This window comes from Grammomys surdaster, unplaced genomic scaffold (genome assembly GCF_004785775.1).
Source record: "Grammomys surdaster isolate TR1022 unplaced genomic scaffold, NIH_TR_1.0 124525, whole genome shotgun sequence".
Lineage (NCBI taxonomy): Eukaryota > Metazoa > Chordata > Mammalia > Rodentia > Muridae > Grammomys > Grammomys surdaster.
The window spans coordinates 361,580-384,526 of NW_021619512.1; the positions used below are offsets into that span (position 1 = coordinate 361,580).

General features: G+C 40.1%; 1 protein-coding gene across 2 annotated transcripts in view; it reads left to right on the top strand.

Moving 5' to 3' along the window:
* Positions 1-22,947, top strand: part of Aim2 (absent in melanoma 2) — a 35,708-nt gene that overhangs the window by 7,153 nt on the left and 5,608 nt on the right. The window contains exons 1-3 of one of the 2 annotated variants that reach the window (XM_028784636.1): positions 16,274-16,335; positions 17,308-17,405; positions 18,767-19,048. In XM_028784636.1, the coding sequence (XP_028640469.1) occupies positions 18,787-19,048 (262 nt within the window). In that variant the 5' untranslated portion in view covers positions 16,274-16,335; positions 17,308-17,405; positions 18,767-18,786. Of the gene's footprint in view, positions 1-16,213; positions 16,336-17,307; positions 17,406-18,766; positions 19,049-22,947 lie in introns of those variants that run through there. The other variant, XM_028784634.1, reaches the window with a different exon arrangement.

Consider the following 22,947-nt stretch of genomic DNA (forward strand, 5'->3'; position numbering starts at 1 on the left):
CTTAGGTCTGCCGAAGGAGAAACAGAGAGCTGGTTGGCAGTAGGCAAAATTCATGCTTGAATAGTCTCTACCAAGTATGCTGGTGTAAGTAGAACTCATGCCTAATTCTAATTGGTCTGTACTTGTCAACATTAGCCCTGTGTCTTGAAAGCCCTGCTCTGTTGCTTACCTCTGCCTTCTGGAGGACCTGACTGTTTCCATGTTTTGAAGGTCTTAAGATCAGGTTCTAGAATTCTGTAACTGTGTCTTGAAACCACCTGGACAGTGTCTGATGATGGGAACATGTCTGTGTCATCATGAACTTCCATATCTCTAGGTCTGTTGTCCGGTCCAAGCTAGAGGTTTCCCCTGTAGCAGTCTGTGTTTCTCCATCATAGCATCTCCATTCTATCTCAAAGGCCAGAGGCCTGTAGCTTCCTCTCACATGTCGTAGAACCTTTAAGAGATGGGGCCATGTGGGAGTAGGCTCAATGTGGGTATTTTCCCAAAGCGGATATTGAACACATGGTTCCTCTTTCCATTCCTTTCTTTCACTTTCTACAAACATGAGGTAAATGACTGCTTTTTCATATGTTCCCACCATGGCAGACTGTGCCACCACCATCTCAGGGCAGTGGGGCCAGTTTGTCGTGATCTGAAACGTCCAAAACTGTGAGGACAAATACAATTTTTTCTTTGGAGCTTGATTATATCCAGCATTTTGTTATAACAGCAAGATACTACCTAACAGAAGCACCACTTTTTCTTTACCTACGTAATTAAGCTGATTTTTAATGCACACTGTCCTGATATAGTATCACCTGAGAACATGTGAACATCAAACACATTTGAAGTGTGACTAGTGTGACTAAGGAAGGTTTTTATTTTTAGTCTAATAGATTTTATATTTAAGACATATAAAATGATGGGAAGTGAACTAAGTGTCCCCATAGAGGCTTACAGAGACTGAGCTACCAACCAGGGAGTCTGTGTAGGACAGGCCTAGGCCCTTTGCATATATGGTATAGTTGTGTAGCTTGGTTCTCTTGTGAGACAGCAGGGGTTGTCTCTGTTGCATGCCTTTGGGACATTTTCCCATTACTGGATTGCCTTGTCTAGCCTTAACAGAAGAGGATGCCTACTCTTACTCTAGCTTGATATGCTATGCTTGGTTGATATCCATTGAGGTAGAGGAGGCATAGATTAGGGCTGGGAAGAGGGGAGGTGAGAGAGAGGGACTAGGAGAGGAGGTGGGGGTAAACTCTGGTTAGTATGTAAAATAAATTTAAAAATTTAAAAAGGCCTGCATATATCTGCAAGTTGTATGTCTCTTAATAATTTTTTATGATGAGATAAAGATTGAATGTAAGAAAATGCTGTTTTCCAAGAATTAGGATATCTGCGCTGATCAGCTTACAAGATTTAAATTGTTGTTATTGGGTATGAAAGGTCTTAAGCATGAGCTAGCAATAGCTGATCCACTTAAGGCAGCTGGCTGTGTTATATAAAAGTTCTACTTCAACTCTGAGTGATACCATAGAGATTTTTAAAACTTGTATATTCATAAATCAAATATCTAAAAGTAAGAAAAATGAAGGATCTTCCTTTCTGGGATAAAAGATATTTCCTCATAGAGTTATGGAGTGGGCATATCTTTAGCTTTTCCTGTGTCTGAGTAGTTGTGGTCTCTACAATTCTTGAGCTAGAAAATCGAGTCGCCATGTCTCTGATGTGAGTTCTCCACCATAGTTTGTGTCAGGTAGTAAAAACATATCGAAGTGCTCCATGCGGGTTAACTTATGTGATTTTGCCATCATCTCTATGAGGTCAGTACTAATGTAACTTTCTGTCTCACAGTGATGGACTTCGATGTAGGACAAACGAGTTGGAATGGTTTTCCTGTAACTCTGCTAAGTGGTGAGATGAAGCTTGAGTCAGGGGCACGCCGATTCTAAAGTCCACTCTCACTTGTACTCTTTTCCTTACACTAGCTCTCCCTGCCCCTTCTAAGTCTGCAGTGGTTTGCTGTGTCTGTGCGATTGTGAGTCTGTGTGTGTGTGTGGAGGATGTCCTGACGATGGTGCTCTGAGATGTAGCCTGGAAGAGGAAGCGAGTGGGATCAGTGGAAAGCAGGATGAAGCACCTCCATCTCACTCACTTCTTTTTTAAATACATCACATACAGTGTGTACAGGGAGAATCTCCCCCCAAGCAGGGCTGAGTGCTGTCTGGCAGGACATTGAGGGCTGCAAATGCTCAATGTACTGGTTTGCCTAAGGTTGGAAGAAAATCTGACCTTCTATTCGGTGTGGTTCAAAGACTGTTTTCTTGTAAGCTGAAAGAGAAGCTGGGGCAGGGGGTGGGGGGGGTCTTCTGCTTCCTGAGCTTTGAAGTTCTTTCATCCAGAGATACCTAGTGTTTAGGAACTCCCTGGCATCACCAGCATGCAGAAGATTTAAGGATGAATGCCATCCAGTTTAGGGTGTGGCTTTGTGTTTCCTTTGGAGTTAGATTTTATCTTTATTTCTTATTTTTGATGTTTTGTCTTGTTTTATTTTGTTGCAAAAGTCTGAATCTTTGAGCGGCTTTCTTATTTCCAACCCATGGAAGCAACTCTTTTCTCCACAGCTGGGAACACCCCAGCTCGTCCATTTGCAATGCCAGGAGCAGCTACAGCACATTAGCAATGCTTCAGTCTTGACAGCTCTGTCTCTCCCTGGAAACTCGGTACCTGGGTGGGGCTGGCCTGAGAGTGCAGCTGCCAGCTATGTGTGTGATTGTGTGCTGTGGAAAAGTTAGTGGACCAGAGGAGTTAGGAAAGGTTTAGAGAGGCAATCTTGTGATGAAACAATTTTATAATGTGTGTTACAGCTGGAAAACAAGACTGTGGAAAAAATAGCAACAAAATCTGCAAAAACTTTGAGGTAGAAGTTAATAGCATTTCATTTAAATCCTTGGTTACTATCCCCCTGGCATACATTGCTATCAGACATTTACTAAGCTTAGTGAATGAGCCAGTCATTGTGGGAAGTGATATTCTAACATTATCCCATTTCTATTTAAAATATTCCAGTTAAATAGTCTTTATGTGTCTACTTTATAGACAAAAATTGAGGAGGTAAGTAGCGTGCCTGAGACCAGTGAATGTAAGGACCAGGATTTGAAGACTCACGTGTATGCACACAGACATGCACTCATACAAGCATGCACACACACACACACACACACACACACACACATGCATGGACATGTGCATACACACACTCAAATTCCTACTCTTCCTACTCTAGTGGTGCTTCCTTTACATCACAGATGGGAGGGCTTGGACAACAGATTCAAGAAGGATCTCTTTGGCATTTGGTAGAGTCAAGGATAGATAACACCAGTCATGCATGAGGATTGAAAGAAAACTGATACTGTTTCAGGGAACAATACCCTTTCCCTTAGTATCAGTCTTCTCAGAGTCTAGACCCACACTTCACTGCCCATACTTCACTGGGACACTTAATATTCATAAAAATAAACATGTGTTATGACATTTCAAAATTTATTTTGAATATATATATATATATATATATATATATATATATATGAATGACACCCAGACTCTCTTCTATGCCATCATTTCTTCTCAGCTTGGTCCCTTCTGTCATCAACATAATAACCATAGCACAGCAAATATCATTTATAGCTACCTGCCTGCAGTATTAACCTGAGGTCTATATGCTTTTTTTCTTCCAAAGGTTTGTCTCCTTAGGGAATTCTTAATAATACACAAAGTGTAATATTTCTAATTAGGTGATTAAAATTATAAATGTTTCTTGCTATTCCAGATTGCCTAACATTCATAATGCAATTTTAAAGGTAGGGTTTTCTACCGCAAAGCAAGCATGTGGTCTTAAAGATTTCAGGTCACACATACTGTCTGTCTATGTTGGAAATGATGGTTTAGGTAGAGGGTGATCTAGGTGCTTTTCAGTATAGGCTGCAAAGTAGAAAGAGTAAATAAATAAATAAATAAATGTGCAGGTTAGAGTGGAAGGTGTTTTAAGATGTACAGCTGTGAAGGACTCAGAGAAATTCATTCATGAACATAGGCCCTGAGCCCCAAATGGCAGATAGAAGACACTACTCACTCCACAGCAGAATTCAAAGCTTGATCTGGTTGCAGTTGACCCTTGAAAAGTATTTTCCATCCAGGTTCCATATATTCCCTACCTTGGCACTAGCCTACAAATTCTTTAGGATAAGAGGAAAACAGGGGGAAGATCTGAAAGTTTCTTTTCTTTGAATCCAGATTAACTAAATCAATCAAGGTAAATTGAAGGACATTTATACCAAAGTAGCCAATTTTTTCATAATTATATTAATTCATACAGAGGAATGAAAATCACTTGGCAGAACTTTTGCAGCTCAACACTCAGACTGTGAGTGGTTTTGATCCTATGTTTGTTTGCCTAAATTTTCTGATTTTTGAAGCAATAATTTTAATTGCTTTTGTAGCAGGAACAAAGGTAAGAACAAGCAAACTTAATAAAATAAATGGTAAAACACAAGAAAATTGTATGTTTTTTTTTAGAATTTCTACTTTTTGTTTCTTTCTTTGCTAGCATAAGCAATACAGAATGATCTACTGAAAATAAATTATAGGTACAAAGCAGACAGTTCAAAATGATCCTTAACTTTGGAAAATTGATTTGAAAATGTAAACTTTCATTAAAAGCTAAAAAATTGGTTTGTGAGGAGGCTGTTCAGCTGTCAAGTTACCAACATTTTTAAAACAATCCCCACACTGAGAATATTGTTTATTAAAATAATTGACTATGCACATAAATACTTATAATAGTGGTAAGCACTTGTTTCAAGGTATAAAGATGCAAGAACAGAGCAAGTAACCATGGACCCAGCACTCAGTTCTGGAACAGATCACTATAGGGACTTCTAAATCCATGCTCATCAACTTTCTGCCTTCCTAAAATGCATACAGAGTACTGTAGGTTAGTATTACTCTGTATCGTTAAACTATATGCTACTTTTACATACTTTATACTTTTAAAATTGGATCATATACATGCATAGATATTATATATTATTCAGTTTATAGACATTGCCAATGTCATTCATTCATGTTCTTTGTGGTTCATTTCCATTTGTATCGTACAGCACTCTCTGTAGATATACAGTCTCCCCTTTTCTTTCTACTCTTCCTTGCCCTCACTGTCCCTCACCTTTTCTCTTTCTCCTATCTTTCCTCTCCCCTCTGTGGGTTCTACCAATGTGCATGGTTGAAAGCTTCCACCAGGAATGGCAATGTTCTGTTGGAATATCTATATTTTTAAAAGTAACAGATAATTTCACATTTGTTTCAAACAAATTACATCTCTGTGTACCACCAGCAGTATGATTTAGATGATATGTCAGGGTTGGAGAAATGTCTCAGTGGGTAAAAATTGCCTGCTGTGCAATATGAGGACCTGAGATTAGAACTCCAGAACCCACAAAAAGCTAAAGATAATGCACACCTTTAACCCCGGTGCTTGAGGAGCAGACATAAGTGGATCAGATCCCTGGGGCTTGTTGGGCATCCACTGAAACTGAAACAGTGAGTTCCAGGATAAATGAACAATTCTGTCTCAAAATACAAGATTGGAAAGTGATCGAGGAAGAAACCCAATACTGACCTCTGGTAAGGAGGAACTCAACTGCATGCATGTATACATATATCACACATGCACACGCACACACACACACACTCACACACACACTCACACCGCTTTTCACTTAGACCCCTATACACCCAAACCCACTGACTAATACACTCATACACAAATATTCTTACACATATACACATATACCTATAAATATAGAACATAACACATCTACACATAAATGCACATTCATGCACACACATACATATGTGCATCCCACAGCCACATGCATGTGCACATACACACATAACACATGTCCACATGTATGCATGCACACCCCACATAGCTACAACTATACACATACATGTACACACATAGACACAAGCCCCTTCATATCCAAATGCACATCCACATATAACTCATATAGACTAACATTCATGTGGATACACATTCACACATATATACATAGAGACCATTATATGTATGCACAAACATGCATATACCAACATATACACAGGAACATACACAAAAGTAGTAAGAGTTTTCATGTTGCAGATGTGAGGTAGAGCTTAGAAAGTATCTAAACCTTTTCATATAGACCCTAAAAACAAGCGAATATAAATTTGAAAGGCAAGATACCTAAGTGTCAGTATACATTAAAATATTACAATGGCAAATCTATGCAATATGAAACAAACACTTCAAATGGCATACAAGAAGAAATGGTTCATAGACTTTAATTTACACACTGCTTACTTCTTCATATGCTTCTTGACATATATCTGTGTGACTTCTGGCATGTCTCTACACTACAGTCTTACTCTTCAGTTAAAGTGACGTTATTTATGAATGTGACAAAAGTTAGAAGTCAAGTATCATATTAGGTTGAGTTTCCAAGACACAGATGCTGAGATTTGCCTGAAGGAGTCACAAGAGCATTTGTAAGTGAGAGAGGGAAACTGCATTGGACAGAGGGAGAAGCTGAACTCACACATTCATAATGACAGCTGCAGAAGCCCCCTCAGGTCCCCTCAGGCTTGGATGGCTTCTAGTTGTCTATAGTTGGGGCAACCTTTCCTTAAGTTAACAGTTGCCTTCAAGCTGAGTACAGGCAGCAAAGTGACCTTTGCAGATAATGATTCTTGTACAAAACTCAGCTGTCAGCAGCATGTACTCTTAGTTGGGAGGATGGTTATGGGATTGGAAGATCTGGGTGGTGACAATTTCCAGTGCAGTTGCAATAAGCAGTTCCTGAACCATAACCATGTAGAATAAGTAAGGCAGGGGTGAACGGAAAGTGCATTGTGGACATCCTAGAAGATGTGGCAGCAAATTATTGGCATGCCTTTGTGATCATGTGCTTCATGGATTCAGGAGACATGTCCTGGAGTGCCCAATTTTTGTGAGGGCTGGTACATACCTTAAAGGACTTTGTGTTATCCAGAGAAGAAAATAGTGAAACTGTGGCAAAGATGAAGAGCTTGGGAAACACCAGGTATGGAGAAGGGAAGCCTGGGAGGCTGTTTAGTAAGACAGCTACTTCTCACCTCTGTGTTTCTGTTTCCATCTATGTCTAGAGCTGATTCCATTCACTTTGTCACCAGGAAGCGGTGTGGGGTGATGTGGTAAGGTGACAGAATTGGGGCTATGGTTTCTGCTGGCTAAAGTTCAGGATTTTTTTTTTTTGTACAGTGTGTTAATCATATGACCTTAGGTCATGCACATAACAAATCTAAGCCTCTATTTACCCATCCTCAAAATGGATATAATATAACTTTCCGGGATTGGTAGGAGTTATTAACCACTTGAAGTGATGATTGTAACCACTGAAGTGAGAGGCTCAGAGACAGTGACCTCTCAAGCCAGAAAAAGTCACCTAGACTATGGAAATCATGTATCATGTCCTGTGTGAGAACTCCCAATCAGGCATTTAAGGAAGAATTGTATGTCATCTTTGAATATAAGACAAAGCAAGGATGTTGATATGAAAACAATGTGAGAAGCAGATACACATGTATGTGTTTGTCTGACTGAATGTGTGCATGCATGTATGTCTGTTTGTATTTCTGTATGTATATATGTATGTATGTATGCACTTTATCTATCAATACAGAGAAAAGAGACAGTTGGTATTTGGACATCACAGCTTCACTGACATAAGACTGAGGTGCTGGATATCAATCTGCAGAAGCGCATGCTTTAGAATTTAATAGAGAATCAGGCTAATGCTCTTGGTATCAGGAATCAATAAATGATAGACTGCGTTGGTTTATGGGAATCCTAGTGTGCTAGATACCTTCATATCTGGGATGTTCAGGTATGTCACATGATTGATAAAGCATCCTGGCCAATTCACAGGAGGAGACAAGAATCAGGTGGCAGAGACAGAGATTCTCTCTTACACACACACACACACACACACACACACACACACACACACACACGTGCACATGCAGGCCCATATACACACATGCTCATACCATGTTGCTGTGCTTGTCAGGGCCAATTCATTCCTCTGGACCCTCTGTTAGCCTGAGTATATCCCAATGACTCTGTGCTTGTCCTTTTCCCTCCCTGACCTGCCCTTCTGCTCACCTGAAGCCTCTGTAACTGACAGCCCTCTGTTTTCATCACCAGCTACACTAACTCTCCTATAGTTTTGTAATTTTTATCCCACTTGACATGGTAGGCAAGAGACAAGGAATCAGGAAGCATAAGTAGAACATTTCTAACTGTGAAGGAAACTGTAACAGAAGAAGCTGTCTTTTATATACAGAAATGGTGTGATGGATTTTTATCATTAAAATCTCATTAGCGTATGATTATTATAAATGTTGGTCTGTAAACTAGAAAATAAAATCTATTATTCCCATGTATCCTGAAGTTCAGCACAGGGGTGTTCCTTGCATACAGAACTTAATTGCAGAATAAGAGGTCAACTGAGTCCCCTTACTGTCTGCCATGCCCCTACATCACCTCTGACTTCTCCTTTCACTAGTGTCCTGAGTATAAGTCACACTAAGTGGACATAGTAAGCATTCCTGGTAAGTTGGGCATGGGCTGGTTTTATGGATATTAGTAAAATTCGTGCACTTAACAGTTGTGGGTTGAGGTCTCAGTATATTATATTCTCTTTGTTCATTGTTATTTTTGAAACATGGACTTATGTAGCCCAAGTTGTCCTTGGAGTTCCTTTGTATCCAAAGATGGCTTTGACATGATCTTGCCACCTCTACCCCTTAAGTGCAGCACCATGGCTGGCTTGATTTTTACATTGTTTATAAACAATATTTGAATATGTCATATGCTCCTATAGCTTCCATTTTTATGAAAATAGCAGGAACAACACAAAAGAATTTCATAATACTAGTAATAGTGCACAGGGCTTGCTATGCGTATAATGTTTTATATGTTTCAGTTAACCTTTCCTCGTATTGTAACTATATAAACTCTTTTGATGTTCTTTATGGTCCACTATAGGTAGACTCAGGTACTCTCATGGAGTAGGTACTTCAGAAGGCCATGAGACTTAAGGTCACTCAAGCTGATCTGTATTTTCATTTGTATGGTAGGGTGGCAGATATCACAAACCTCTGTGTCTTATGTGACCATGATCACGGAATCCTGGAGTTGGGCTCAGAGGATTTGAGAATGGTTTTTGAAGAAGTGAACTGTTAAGACAAACCTGGCTATGATAAGGACTTGATCAAATGGAGGGGTGCAAAGAATGGCAAGATTGTTTTTTCTAAAGGCAGCAGCATTCAGCACAGGAGATTGAGGGATGTGGAGGAAGGCCTGACTACTGACCTGAGACTACTAGGCAAATGTCCCTGCAAGAGAGCAAAGACAGCTCACACCAAAAACAAGGCCTGTTTACAGGCAGAAGATAAGGAGAACCTTCTACATGGTAGCAAAGCTGTATAATCCTTCAGCTTCAGAAGTTTAGAACTTTCTTGAAGTTTTTTTGATTTGTTCTCCTCCCTCCCTCCCTCCCTGTCTCTCTCTTGCTCCCTCTCCCCACCTCTCTCTGTCTCTCCACATAGATATCCTTTTACTGTGGGTATTGTGAGAACATTTGAGATCTATTGTTTTTTCACAAGTTTCAAATGTATATTATTAATCCCCATACTGCTTCTTTACCCTGCCTTCTGGTACCTACAAGCTTCTGCTTCTGTTCTCTAGTGCTCTGACCTTTCTTCCTTCCCTTGCTCTTCTTCTGCCCAGTGTCATGCTGTCTGAGCTTCCTGAGTCTCTAGGGCGTGCTTCCATCTCACCTCCCTCCTCAGCCACATCCTCTCCACAGCATCACTTGCCATCTGCATTCTGATGCCATTTGCATTATCCAGAGTTCTGACCTTTCATCTAAGCTCCAGGCTCATATATTCAATTAAATCTTTCTCTATTTACATATCTCATGAGTACCTCAAATTCTACACTTCCTGCACACAGCCCACACTCTTATCACCTGCCCTGACCTTCTCCTCCTCTTCCTGTTTTTTTTGTTTGTTTGTTTGTTTTTGGTAACGATGACACTTTTTGCATGCTTTCTTGACCCAGCATTTTGGGTTTAGCCTTCAAATCTCTACCTCTTTTTAGTAGTTTGTTTTCTTTTTCTTCTTCTTCTTTTTAAAACTGGGCACATGTCACATTTGGGGCTTTCCAGCATCTTAAAAATACTTCACATGTAACTGTCCTACCTCTCCAACCCAGAATTAAGTCCAGCTTTCTGCTTCCTTTGCAGCGCAGATGGCTAGAGTGGATGAGGGCTTGCCCTAACGGGTGCTTTCCAGATGAGGTTTGAATCTGATGTCTTTGGTATAAGAACCAGAAACATGAAGGGCATCAACCTTGTCAATATGGATCCTTTAGGGGCAATAGGCACCAACTGAAATTGCAATAGGATTGCTGCCACAGAGGCAGCATTGGTGCTGAAGTTTTAGCAGCAGCTGTGGAGCCAGCTCTTGACATTCTGCAGGTGACAGCAGCAGTAAGCTTCCTCTGTCAGAACAGTTTTACTATGTGGTTTGAGGTGTGGGTGGGGGAGGAGGTGGAGGCCCTTTTCCTGTGAATTTAGACCAGACTTTGTTCGTTCATCTTTTACTGATCTCTGAGGTTATTATTTTTTAAGAAAACAGAGTTTATTAAACTAGCTGGAGTTGATTCTGTTGTTTGCAGCAAGAATCTTGAGCAATTTGAGGTTATTGATCCTTCTGTGGAAGAAAATTTAGCTGTATTCTGAGCTGTGTGACAGGTTAAGAGAAGGCTGGGATGAACAAGGAATAGGAACCATGGAGTTGGAGAATTTTAGGACCTACCATCTAGGGTTAGGGGTTTTCCTAAAACATGGCTTTGTATCTTGGGTATGGAATTATTCCCAGATGTTCTAAAAAGGCAAGGTATAGCAAAGGCAAGAAATGAACATCTTACCAGGATACAATAGATGCAAACAGAAGTGGCGTGTGTGTTCCTGAGCAACTTACTTCATTTCCTTCCAGCTCCAGTAGCTTAAGCTATGAGTCAGAGCTACTATAGTGATCTGTGAGGTAACCTGGGAAAAGGCTAGCCCTTAGTGGCTGAGTAATAAAGTTTAACTTTGTGTCTGAGACAATTATGCACTATATGTGCATATGTATATTATATATGTGTATTACAGTTTAAATATAATACATATAATGCACAAATAAAATATTATGAAATAACTTCCATTTCACTAAAGTAGTCTTCTACTTCACAGAATTCCTATTTACTGAGAACTTGACCCTGAGTCAGGCACTGCAGTGCATGTGCACATCTTTAATTCTAGCACCTGGAGACGTGACCCAGGTGAATCACCAGGTCAAGGGAAGTTTGGGATACAGAGTGGAAATTTTGTTTCAATAAAATTAAAGCATAATTGACTCTGAACAAGATGAGTCCAAGCGTTTTTTCCCCCAATGAATACTTTCTAATCTAATTTATCTAGAAGTAATTAATTCTATCACTAAAATGATACTTAATTTATTATGGATCATATTTGGTATTAACATCATTGTTCATGATTCCCGGGGTGATAGAATGGTAAAGTACTTTATCGAGAATTAGCAGAGCTCATATCCCTGTGGTTCTAGATCTCGTGAAGCTAAGAACTGAGTTTAACCATCAGAGTACCCTCTGGTCTTACACATTAAATACATACATTTCAAATGGTGTTTGATTACACATGTGGGGAAAAGTAATGCACAGAAGGGAACAGAATGTGACGGATATGGCTGACTCATTGATACGGTCCTCTTTGCGGTTACATCTGTGGATGTATAGCGATGAATCTTCAGTGAGAGTAAAAAGGGGCCTACACTGCCCGACTGTGTGATCGAGGAGCATGGTTAGAGAGGTTCCTCGTCTGCTCTCACAGCTTCTAGAGCTGGTTTCCGTTAGAACTGTTCTCATGACTTGTTACTGTATACTCTTAACTGAATCTCTACTTTCATGACTTCAGGTGGCTCCTCAATGCATAGAACCTTATCACATGTATTCCGTCACAGAAGCATGCACATCATCATTGTTGATGCCTTGAATTAGAAACGAGATCTTCACATCAACAACTCTGAATTTGGGCTTAGGAGTCTGAGTTAATATGAAGGATTTTCTATGCATTTTGTTTGAGATCAGCAAATCTTTTAGTTCAGTTTGGTTTGGGTTTGGTTGGGTTTGGTTTTTGGACATGAACACTCATATAGCATAGACCGTAGAGTCAACCTTGTGTAAATTACCGTGGCCTGAAGTCTTTATCTTCACCTTTGATCAGAAATCAGGTGGTACCTTAGGTCTGTTTGCTACACAAGGATCAGCAACTCAGCTATTATCACTCCTTACAGACTTGGTCATTTCTTCCTTTGCGTCATTGAAACTTTGAGATGCATCAACAGGAAGCATTTATGAGAATTTATTTTCTGTGACTATGAATGGAAGACTATCTCAGCTAATTTAGCTGGATCCTACCAGCTATGAACATGGGAGTCTTTGTGGTACTTTGGGGCAAAGGTCAGTGCTTACCAGCAGTACTGTAAAACAGCTTCATGTGCCAGATGGAGCCAGCGTATGCTTGTTGGGCAACAAGGGATGAAAGGCAAAGCAGAGCATTGGATCAGGGTGATTTTATAGTTTTTCCACAGGAGAGAGGACTCAGGGCACCAGCCATGTTGTTCATCCTCTGAGGGTTTGAACATGAGCACATGACTTCAGCTCTGGAAGTAGACATTTCCTCTACTGTCACTCCAGCTCTGTCCCCTGGCATCCCTTGGTTGGACTCATTTCTCTTGAGCTTCAATCATTCTTAAAGATTTTCTGCCAGCCATTTAAGGACTAAGACTGACATTTTCTGCAGTTCCTCATGCAAAGTCCCTGAGGTACCCCCATGGCAGTAGCCCAGTAGCTTAGAGACTTAAACCCTCATCCAGTACTGAGAGTCTCCCACCTGACATGTCTGTCCCCGAGCCTTCTGGTTTAGCCAAGACAATAAGCCAGCTTGCAAGATTCCAAGCTTGCACCTCCACTTTTCCTCATACCTTTCATCTTCTGCCTTTTTAAAACATAGTTTTGGAAAAATACCCATCCACCTTCTTTCCCCAGTTCCTAACACAAGTTCTAACCTTCCATCCTAGGCTAAGCTGATATTTCTTGTACAATATCACTACTCTGAATCCTGTCTATTACTTTTGTATTAATAGCTGACTTTGATCCACTGATTACTCTCACATGCTTCTATTATAATTCCTTGATTCAGTAGCATGGCATTACAGCAGTAGTCATTTAATGGAGATGTTCACCTTTTCTCCATTTTACACTTGAGGATATGGACACTTTAGAAGGTTGTAATTTTACCAGATGTCACACAGCCAGTAAATGGCAGAGCCAGGATTTGAGTCTGTGTCTATCTAGGTGTATTGGTGTCAGCTGTAGGCAGCAAGTGAACACTGTTGGAAACCCTTGAAGAATTGAAAAATCTCGGCACGAGGAAGGTGGGTGTCTGTCCCTCACAGCAGATGTCAGATTCAGGAAATGGAGAGTGGGCTTCCATTGAATCAGAAGGTGTGCTCCAGAGGACCCATCCTCAGGCTCATTCCCAGGAGCAATTTTCCTTTTGTTCTTCTATACCACAGCTCGCCCCTTCTAGATCATTCTCATCAGCAGGAAACAAGTCCGAATCCTTCCATATTAGAAAACTGAGCAAGTAAGCAAGAATAAGTCACTTTCTCCATTTCCTACCCTGTTTCCTACCCTGTCTTCTATCAGATTTCTCTGGCCCTTTTACAGCAAGAGTTTGGTTGAACTTCTATCCCCCCTTCCTTGTCACTCTGCTTGTTACCCCACATGGCTAACCCCATGGCACATCTGTAACCCTCACCTTAGGTGGCATTACAACAAAAACAGACAAGAGGCACAGTTGATTCTTAAAAAAAAACCACTAAGAATTATCTTTTCTTAGCTTCTGAAATACGTGTTCTCCTTTGCTACAATCCCTCAATAGCCACTTCCTGAAGAGGATACTAGGTCTACTATTGGCAGTGGCCAGTGAGTTAGCATTGGATTCTTGTTTCTCTGTGTTTCTTCTGGTGAATTCACTCATGCTGAATGCACCTAGGTCTATGCCATACCAGTAGACACACAGACCAAAATATGACATCCCAGTGGGGTACAAGTTCCTGCTTGGTGTAAGCCATGTCAAATGATCTTGATAATTTGTGCTTGATGATCTGTCTGGTAATACTAACTTGAAGATAGCTGATGCCCAAGGCTACTGTCCACCAAGGGCAACACTAACCTGGGTCACACCTGAGTTTCACAGGCAGAGAAAACTATGAAATCTGAGTAGGGTATGTGTCCCTTGTCTACTTCTAGGCTGGTAACTATCTAGCCAAGCTTGAGTCTGTCCTACTGGCATGCAGATGGTTGTTTAATTCCAGTGCATTTTGGGAGGCTTCATCTGTGAGATGTGGCCTGGGTCTAAAAGGCTTTACGTTCTGTTTGTTGCTACTTCCCACTGCAGTAAGCAGAATTCTGGGCTAGATTTGGGCCATGTTGCCTATAGTTGGAGACCTTTCTGCTCATCCTTCTGTCCTACCCAGATCCAAGGAGGAGAGCTAAAGGAAGTGAGGCTTATACAGTTCCAGTTGTTCAGTCTAGCCTGGGGAAAGGGTTACAGAATTCTCCCAGCCAGTAATAATTCACTATGATAGCCTGATACTGAGTTTAAAGACTAAGGCCTGGGCTGAATTCCTTTTCTCTGTCTCTCTCTACATTTTGTGAACTTGGAGGATTGTCAACATGGACAATCTTTCCCTCCCATCTCTTCATTGTGTCTTTTCTTACTAGCAAATGAAATCAAGGCATGATGGTCTCTCATGTGGCTTCTTTAGGTATTAGAGGGTGGGTTGGGCTCTGAACAGCTAATCAGAATTTGTGTGCCTCTGGGAAGATGGTTGCTAGGGGGTCTCTATTTAGCTGCCATCTTGTTCTGTGATCTTTCAACTGGGCTTCTCAGATAAACCAAATGTACCCTGAGTACAGCCCAGAAGATGCCTAGAACTGTATTGTTAGTTAGAGAAACCTCACTTACTCAGACAATAAATGTTTGTTGAATATGTGTTGTATCGGAGACCTGCAGACATGAACAACAGAGTCCTTGCCCACAAGTCACTTTCATCCCAGCACAGAATATAAACCAAAAGACAAACAAAAACTACTGTATTGCTAACTAGACAAGCAGAGAGGAAAAGGAAACAGTTTGTGGTAACAAAGAGGAAAAGGACCAGCTCTATTTTTATCATATATGTAGGGAAGGTTGAGCAGATATCTATAGAGAGGGTGGGTTTCAGCTATTCAGACACATGGGGAAAAATTAGAGGGCCGCAGCACTGGGGTCGGGGAGGCTCCCACGCTGTGGCGGGTCCCACATTCAGAAGGAGGTCTAAGGTTCCAGCGGCCTGGAGGCTTTGGTGGTGGCAGGCCTCAATGACACGAGGAAGTCCTTGGTTCCAAAAGGGTTTATTGTCATGGCGGATGGTAGATGGATCTGGAAGTATGCCCCATAAAACTCAGGGCAGTCCTGAGTTATATAGGGAAGGAGAAAGGGGGAGGATCTGGGGAGAATCGGGGGAGGATCTGGGGAGACATGCTTAATTTGCTCTGTCCTCTGGCCTTCATTAGTATGTAAATCCCTAGGCCCTGAGGCCTCTAGTCACACCCTCTACCTGTGCACTTTGGGAGAGGCTGTAATGGCCGGGCTACGTGACTGAGTTTTATGGAGACTAGACTGTTTTTCAGGACCCTGGGTTCTTGGGGCGCGCCGAACTCCTGCTGGTTCTCATGCAGAGTCTCGGAGTTCTAGGCAACTGCCCAACCATGACCCAGAATACCCTTACGAAGTCCCACACAGACACACTGTGAAGAGAGATAAATGGTTTTGACAAGAGAAAAAGATGGCATTTGTTATGTTATTAATAATAGTTCAAGAGGGTTACATGTGAGTATTTAGAGAATGGGCATCTTCAAATAAGAGCCAGTAACATTAGAATTTTGTTGTTGTTTTGTTTTGTTTCTAATTTAAAGGTTTCATTGCACATTCTGTGAATAATACAAAGGCAGTTGGCAAAAGACAGAGCAGAGGGCTTGGATTCAGAAGACTTGAGATCAGGCCATCTAGTCATCCTTTATAAGCTGTGTGATATCAGGTAAGTCTTTCTGCTTCGAATATCAAATTTAAGCTACAATTGCTGCGGAGCTGGTGTTTTGCAGGTTTTCCATACAGTGCACTTTCATGTAGTGGTAACACTCCTCCCAATTTAGAAACAAATCAGTCTATTGTATAAATCTTTTTTTTTCTTTCCATCTCTCAGGCTCCCTATGTGAGCACTTTGAGTATGCATTCTGCACGGCATAGCACTGTACTCTCAGATTGCAGCTGCTACTATTGCTGGCCAGGAGGCTGACAATCAGATTGGAGTGCAGTTCCTTCGTGTATAATCCACCCACTAACCAACACTTCACTGGGTGTGTTTTGTAGTTCTTTCAGTTGAGCCCAGAGCCTCCTGCATAGGAGTCCAGGGCTCTACAGCTGAAATTCATTTTGGTCCCAACAAATACTTTACAACGTTTTAAGTAGACTTATTATGTAGTAAAATGAAAAATTGTATGTAAATAAGATAGATAACCTTTGGAGAAATCAGTGTCTTAATTTTTCATATAAAATGCAATTAAATGTGATTATGTTTTTATCGAAGAGGGTGTAGGAAGATTAAAATTTCACACAGACCAGCAGAAAGCATGCTGAGGTGATTAGCATACTGCATATACTAAGCCAGAGGAGATTTCCTTCTTCCCTATTATTCAAACGACTGGTACACTGGTGCAGATTTATCACTGTGGCTATTTCGGGTGTATTTCTTAAGTTGGAAAGGATGCTTATGGTAGTTTTGGGCTTTGAGTAAGAGCATCGCCCATGTAAGCAGAGCCACTCTGATCTCTTCCTTACCTGCCCAGTTTTTACCAGGATGGTGGTAATGTCTCATTAATTGTAGTCTATAGAGCTCATTGGCCTTGTCTGCACTGTGGGAAATGTTGGGGTCTTTGGCCAGTCATTTTCTTCTCCTGAACCCCCTGTCTTAGTCATTTTCTTCTACCTTGTTCTCTCCAATGTCAACTAGCAATATCAACGATATTCTCATACGTCACTGTCAGACACTGAAGCACATTGTTCATCTCTTTCACCACTTTTCACCTAGACAGTTGATAATTCTCACAGGTATGTGAGTTTTTAAAATATATATTATGAAAACAAGACATTTATTCATTATGGACAATCAAAGTGATAGAGTCCCAGTTTGGACCTTTTTAGTTGTTTGTATTTTTATGAAGAAAGTTAGAGTATGCATTCAATGAAATTTAATAATCTTGCTTCCCTAACATGTCCTTTATGTACATTGTTTAGTTAGTTTTCCTTTTTCTCAATGTAAAGTGAAGAAAAAAATACAGTGTTTCTCAACTGTATTGCTATTCCTATTCAGGTATTTTATCTAGATGAGTATTAATTTTGTGATATAAAATAAATATAAATTATTATCATTCCATATGTATTATTCTGAATACTTTTCTTTGCTGATAATTCTTTCTTTCAGATTTATTCCTATTGTTTATGTGCCATGTTTCTTTGTATATGTGGTTCTGATTTTATTCTGACATTTCTCTACTTACCAACTGATTTTCTTAATTATTAAGTCTTTATAAAAGTATTTATAGGTAGTAAATACAGTGTTACTTGGTGAATATTTTGACTTATTTTATATATTTTTGTCCTTACCTTTTCATGCAGATTTTATAATGATTCTTAGAAGATTTCTCTGAGATTTTTGCGTGTAGTCTGTATATTAACTGACAAAGTTGACATCTTCATCTTATTGAATGTTCCCATTCAGTATATCACATACATCCTAAATTAATAGAGAGATAAACTAAAGAACAGGGGAAAGGATTTGTAAACAGACCAACTCATATTTGGGAAAGTGAATTTTTGGCAAACGAAGAAACACGGTCTTCTCCATACAATCATGGAAAAATTCTTGCCATGCGAACAAAAGGATCTTCGTATAATTGTATACCATATACAAAAGAATCCAGAATAGGCCATAGATATACAAATTAAACCTTTAAAATCTCTAGAGAAGAACACAGGAGAAAAATCTTCTGATCTTGAATTTGAAAAGATGGGACTCTAAAATGTGGTCCTCAAGTGAATGAACTGGTAAATGTACTTCACATATATATATGTGTGTGTGTGTGTGTGTGTGTGTGTATGTATGTATGTATGTTAAAGTTTTAAATTGTATACCTGAAGTATACACTCTGTACCATATCCTGTGCTTTAGAGGGGACAGGAACATAGACACTAAAAATTCCTAAATTATAACATGCTGTTTGAAAGTATCCTTTTCTGACACTATCTGACACTAGTGACCATCTTGCATAGTGATTCATTTTTCATGTTTCACCTAATGCTCTCTTACTGCTCTGTCATCTTGGGTATTTCCTATTAACCACTCACTCTGTATATACTGAATGTAGACTTGCATAGAGTGCTGTGATCTTACAGTTGAGTTTTCTTTTCAGGCTGATCCTGGATCTGTGAGATGGAGGGTGAATATAGAGAAATGCTCTTGTTGACTGGCCTGGATAACATCACAGAGGAGGAACTGAAACGGTTCAAGTACTTTGCCTTGACTGAGTTTAAGATTGCCAGGAGCAAACTAAACACTGCAGACAGGGCTGAGTTAGCCGAACAGCTGATTCAAAGTGCAGGTGCAGAGTCTGCAGTGATGAAGGCCATTTGTATTTTCCGGAAGTTGAATTATATGCATATTGCAAACGCTCTTGAAGAAAAAAAGAAAGAAGGTGTGTATAAGTGCCCCCCTTTAGTGATATGAAAGAAATGAAGCCCTTTTATATTGCATTATAGGAAATTAGTTTGCTCAAACACCGGGGCCTTTGCCTCCCTGCTCGAGAGTCACTAAACAACATATTACAAATTCCTCAGCCATATCTGATGCCTGTCTGTCTGATGTCATGGCTGTCACCAATATTGCTTTCTTCACCAGACTTTTTCTCCAATCTACTTGTGGAAACCGTGGAAATGGTATGTTGGTGCTAATGTAAAGGTCCCATTAAACAGTACATAAAGTTTTCACACTTTGCTGAAGGCCTGACTATAACATTAAGAAAACATATCCTTGAATAGACAAACCAGAGAACTGTTTAACTTTGGGATGGACTATCTTCTTCTACACTGAGCCATTCTGCCAAGGTCCCAGTCAGTCATTTTTAGAAAGCATTTGTGCTTCTACTCCATGGAGTTTCCACTCCTTATTTATCTCCAGTATAGATGATATTATGAATTTCCAGGGCATAAAGCACGTAATGTTTGCATTCAATAAACTACCTACCAATTTCCACCAATTATATGCATGTTAAGTTCCTGATTGCTCCCTAAGAACAAATGGCATGTCCTTGGTGTTCAAACAACTAGTAAGAGCCTACAAGAGAATACTGCATCAAGGGAATCCCTAAAATGAGAGATCCCAAAGGCAGTAGTTTGGGGATATTGTGTAACACAGAAGCTCAAAATGTTAAGAGCAGATGTGTGTGATGCAGCAGGAGGGCTTGTCTTCCTCAGGGTTATTTTTCCCCCGTTTAAATGATGAAATAAGGGTAAAATCACATACAGATATAAGATGTTATATGACTTTGAGGAACGTAGAGCAAGGCCTGATCATGATTACTTTTAAGAGTGGCTGACATTGGACAGAAAGTGTAGTTCTTACATTTGACCACACGGTGGCAGTAAGAACACATCATTGCTCCAGTAACACTGTTCATCTACTGGCAACCCAACTGAGCAAGTCTGATAGGATCTTTTAGTTATCCCCTCAACCCCAGAAATTAATTCCAGTTCATGATTTTTTTTCTGGATAGGATGATATAAAACCCCGTTACTTAAAAATATTTCATCCATTTTACTGTTGTAACGATGGAGGGATTTTATCAGCTTGATTAGCTTAAAAGATCTACTTTGAGATCTGGTTGAAAACTCAGGAGTGACTGCTGACCTAGAAGTCAGGTTAGTTCCTTTGCAGTTTAGAAGCATTACGTGAAGTAATCTTGAAGCCTGCCTCAACCACAGCTGTGTCAGTCATGCCAGTGGCGGCTGCGATAGAACATTGATCTCTAGGTTGTTTCCCAGAAGTTTCACCTCGTATTTATTCTGGTAAATGTCCAGCATGTCATGATCTTGCCTCATGAAAAGTGGGAGAAATCCAAACAAATTAAACAATGTCATTAAAGAATGATAACAGCGTTCTGACCTTTAGTGGAGGCTTGAGCCAAGAGAACAGGTGAAAAATTATAAGGGCAAATAAGTATTACAAAGTCAAGGAAATCTAAGCAAATTCTCTAAGGACAATGATATTAGCTAGATGAAAAGTGTTCATTGAATTATTAAATAAAACAAGAGGTATCTATCAGGAAGATGACACTTTTCCAAGTATTTCCACACGACACTGTGAATGACATTTTTTAAAAGAAGGTCAAAGATTGACAGGATGGAATAGGATGACGTGTTTATTCCCTTGGGCTCCACTAACTCTGCTTTCTCCTCTCCTGTACTGTCAATAGAAGCTGGATGTTCTTATGTGCACATTTATAAAAAAATAAAGAAAAATTTCATAGAATAACTATTGGAAGACCAGTTGAACTTCTTGCCAACATATTTAGTCATTTTGAAATTAGTGACATGCCACTGTCATTTTCTAAGTTTATACACCATAACAGCACAATGGAGTTAAAACGTAACCAAAAATCTAGTAAGCTTATAGTTTTGCATTAGGCTGCATTCAGAGCTATCCTGGGTACATGTGATTCACAGACCATAGGTTAGACCTGCCTAAGAGAATAAAGGGCCCTATAGGATTTCTGGCCAAGACTCAGGTCCTTTCTGTTGTCTGAAATAGAGTGACAGAATACTTATTATGTGATGACTGTTAGCCATATACATTAAATGATTTGATTTCTAACAAAATTAAATCCATGAACATTCCTGAATGGTTAAGATTCTGTGAGAAACCACATCTATAAAGGTTCTTACCACATCTTTCCCTATAAGTTCCTTAAGTAATTAAGCACTGATCATATTAATAGATGGTCACTTAAAAATTAGGGCAAAAGGTTTCCTTTTCAGAATAAAATAAAGGATTGGTGTCTCCACATTTGAGGAAAAGAAAGCAGTGACTTTTTTTTGGGGGGGGGGGGGGCGTCCTTGTTCTAATTCTCTTTCACTACCTCTTCACTTCCGCTTATTCTTTAACCCAGGCTGTGCTTTGCATATGTCAGCTGGTATCAATTACAAGGACATACCTTGTTCTCAGGCTCTCTGATTAGACCAGGCTGCTGCCTGTGTACTGTAGTCAAATAAAAATATTAGCTACACTGCATGGTTTAGTAGGATCACTAACTGGGCTTAACAGACCAGTAGAGCTGCTGGCTAGAGTCTTTGGTCATCTCTAATTAAATTAGGTCTTAAATGGGCAGCATCGCTACTTGGATTCTCTATTTGTGCATGGCCTTAGGGTTCTAAGGATGGGAAGGATGCTGCTGCTGGGTTACTTGGAATGGGCATGGCCTGAGACTACACACACACACACACACACACACACACACACACACCATGCCACATACTACACACCACACGTCCATATATAAAATAAAATCTCAGACTTTTCCCCCAGTTTGGGCTCACCTGAGTCACAGGCTTAGCTCAAAACTCATCCCAGTCCTATCACTTCTTGGTCACTAGGTTTGAGGAGACCACATGCTCTGCCAAAGAAACATTGGACACACTTGCCTTTAACACGAAGCCTTTATTTTTAAACACTGGAGCTGAGTGGGGTGATTTTCTCAATAGGCTGTGTCTAGCAAGATCAGATGGTTAATTTCAAAGGCATCTGTGTGCATGAGACTACCTATAGTCTTCAGGAAGCCTGATACTTTGCTCATAGGTTGGGTGGAGTCAGCATTCTACAGTGGAGGTCAGGCAAATTTGGATGCTGTGCTCCATATATGTGCATATGTGTATACCCTCACCCAGAAAGTCTCAAGCCTTTTACAGAATAGTAAGATGAGTGGAAAGTTGACTATGATTCAAAGCCAACAGGTCTGTTATGTGAGCCTCTTAAAAGTGTATTTGGATATTCTGTGTGATTGGGTGACTCCATAAGGCTGAACATGTATTGGTCACAGTAAGACCCACTTCATTTTGTTTATTTCTAATTGAACCCCCATTATTCCAGTCTTGCCCGTGTACTCAGTATTTCTCATGGGATGAGGTAAGAATGAGCCATCTATAATGCCTACATAATGCTGGGGTGCCACATGCTTACTCCCTGCCCTTTATCCTCACCATAGGTGGGGGAGGGCCATGGGATTCTCTCTACACAGTACTATCCCATTTTGAGAGGTAGATAACATGGTTAAAAATGAAAACATTCCTCTCAACCTCTAGAGTTGCTTTTCTCAGTCTTAATGTTCTAGATGGCACCTCTGTTGCATTCGGAGATTTTCCCAAAGAGCCTTATCTGTGGATATTCATGTTTTATATTCTTGTGAGGACCCAAAGACAGAAAACTCCTAGTCCATCACCCTACCACCGTCTCCCTTCTAATTTTCTTCGTGAAAGTTAATGATATTTTAATGATATTGTAATTAAAATTAGAATGCTAATGAGAATTCTAGTTCTCAGCCAT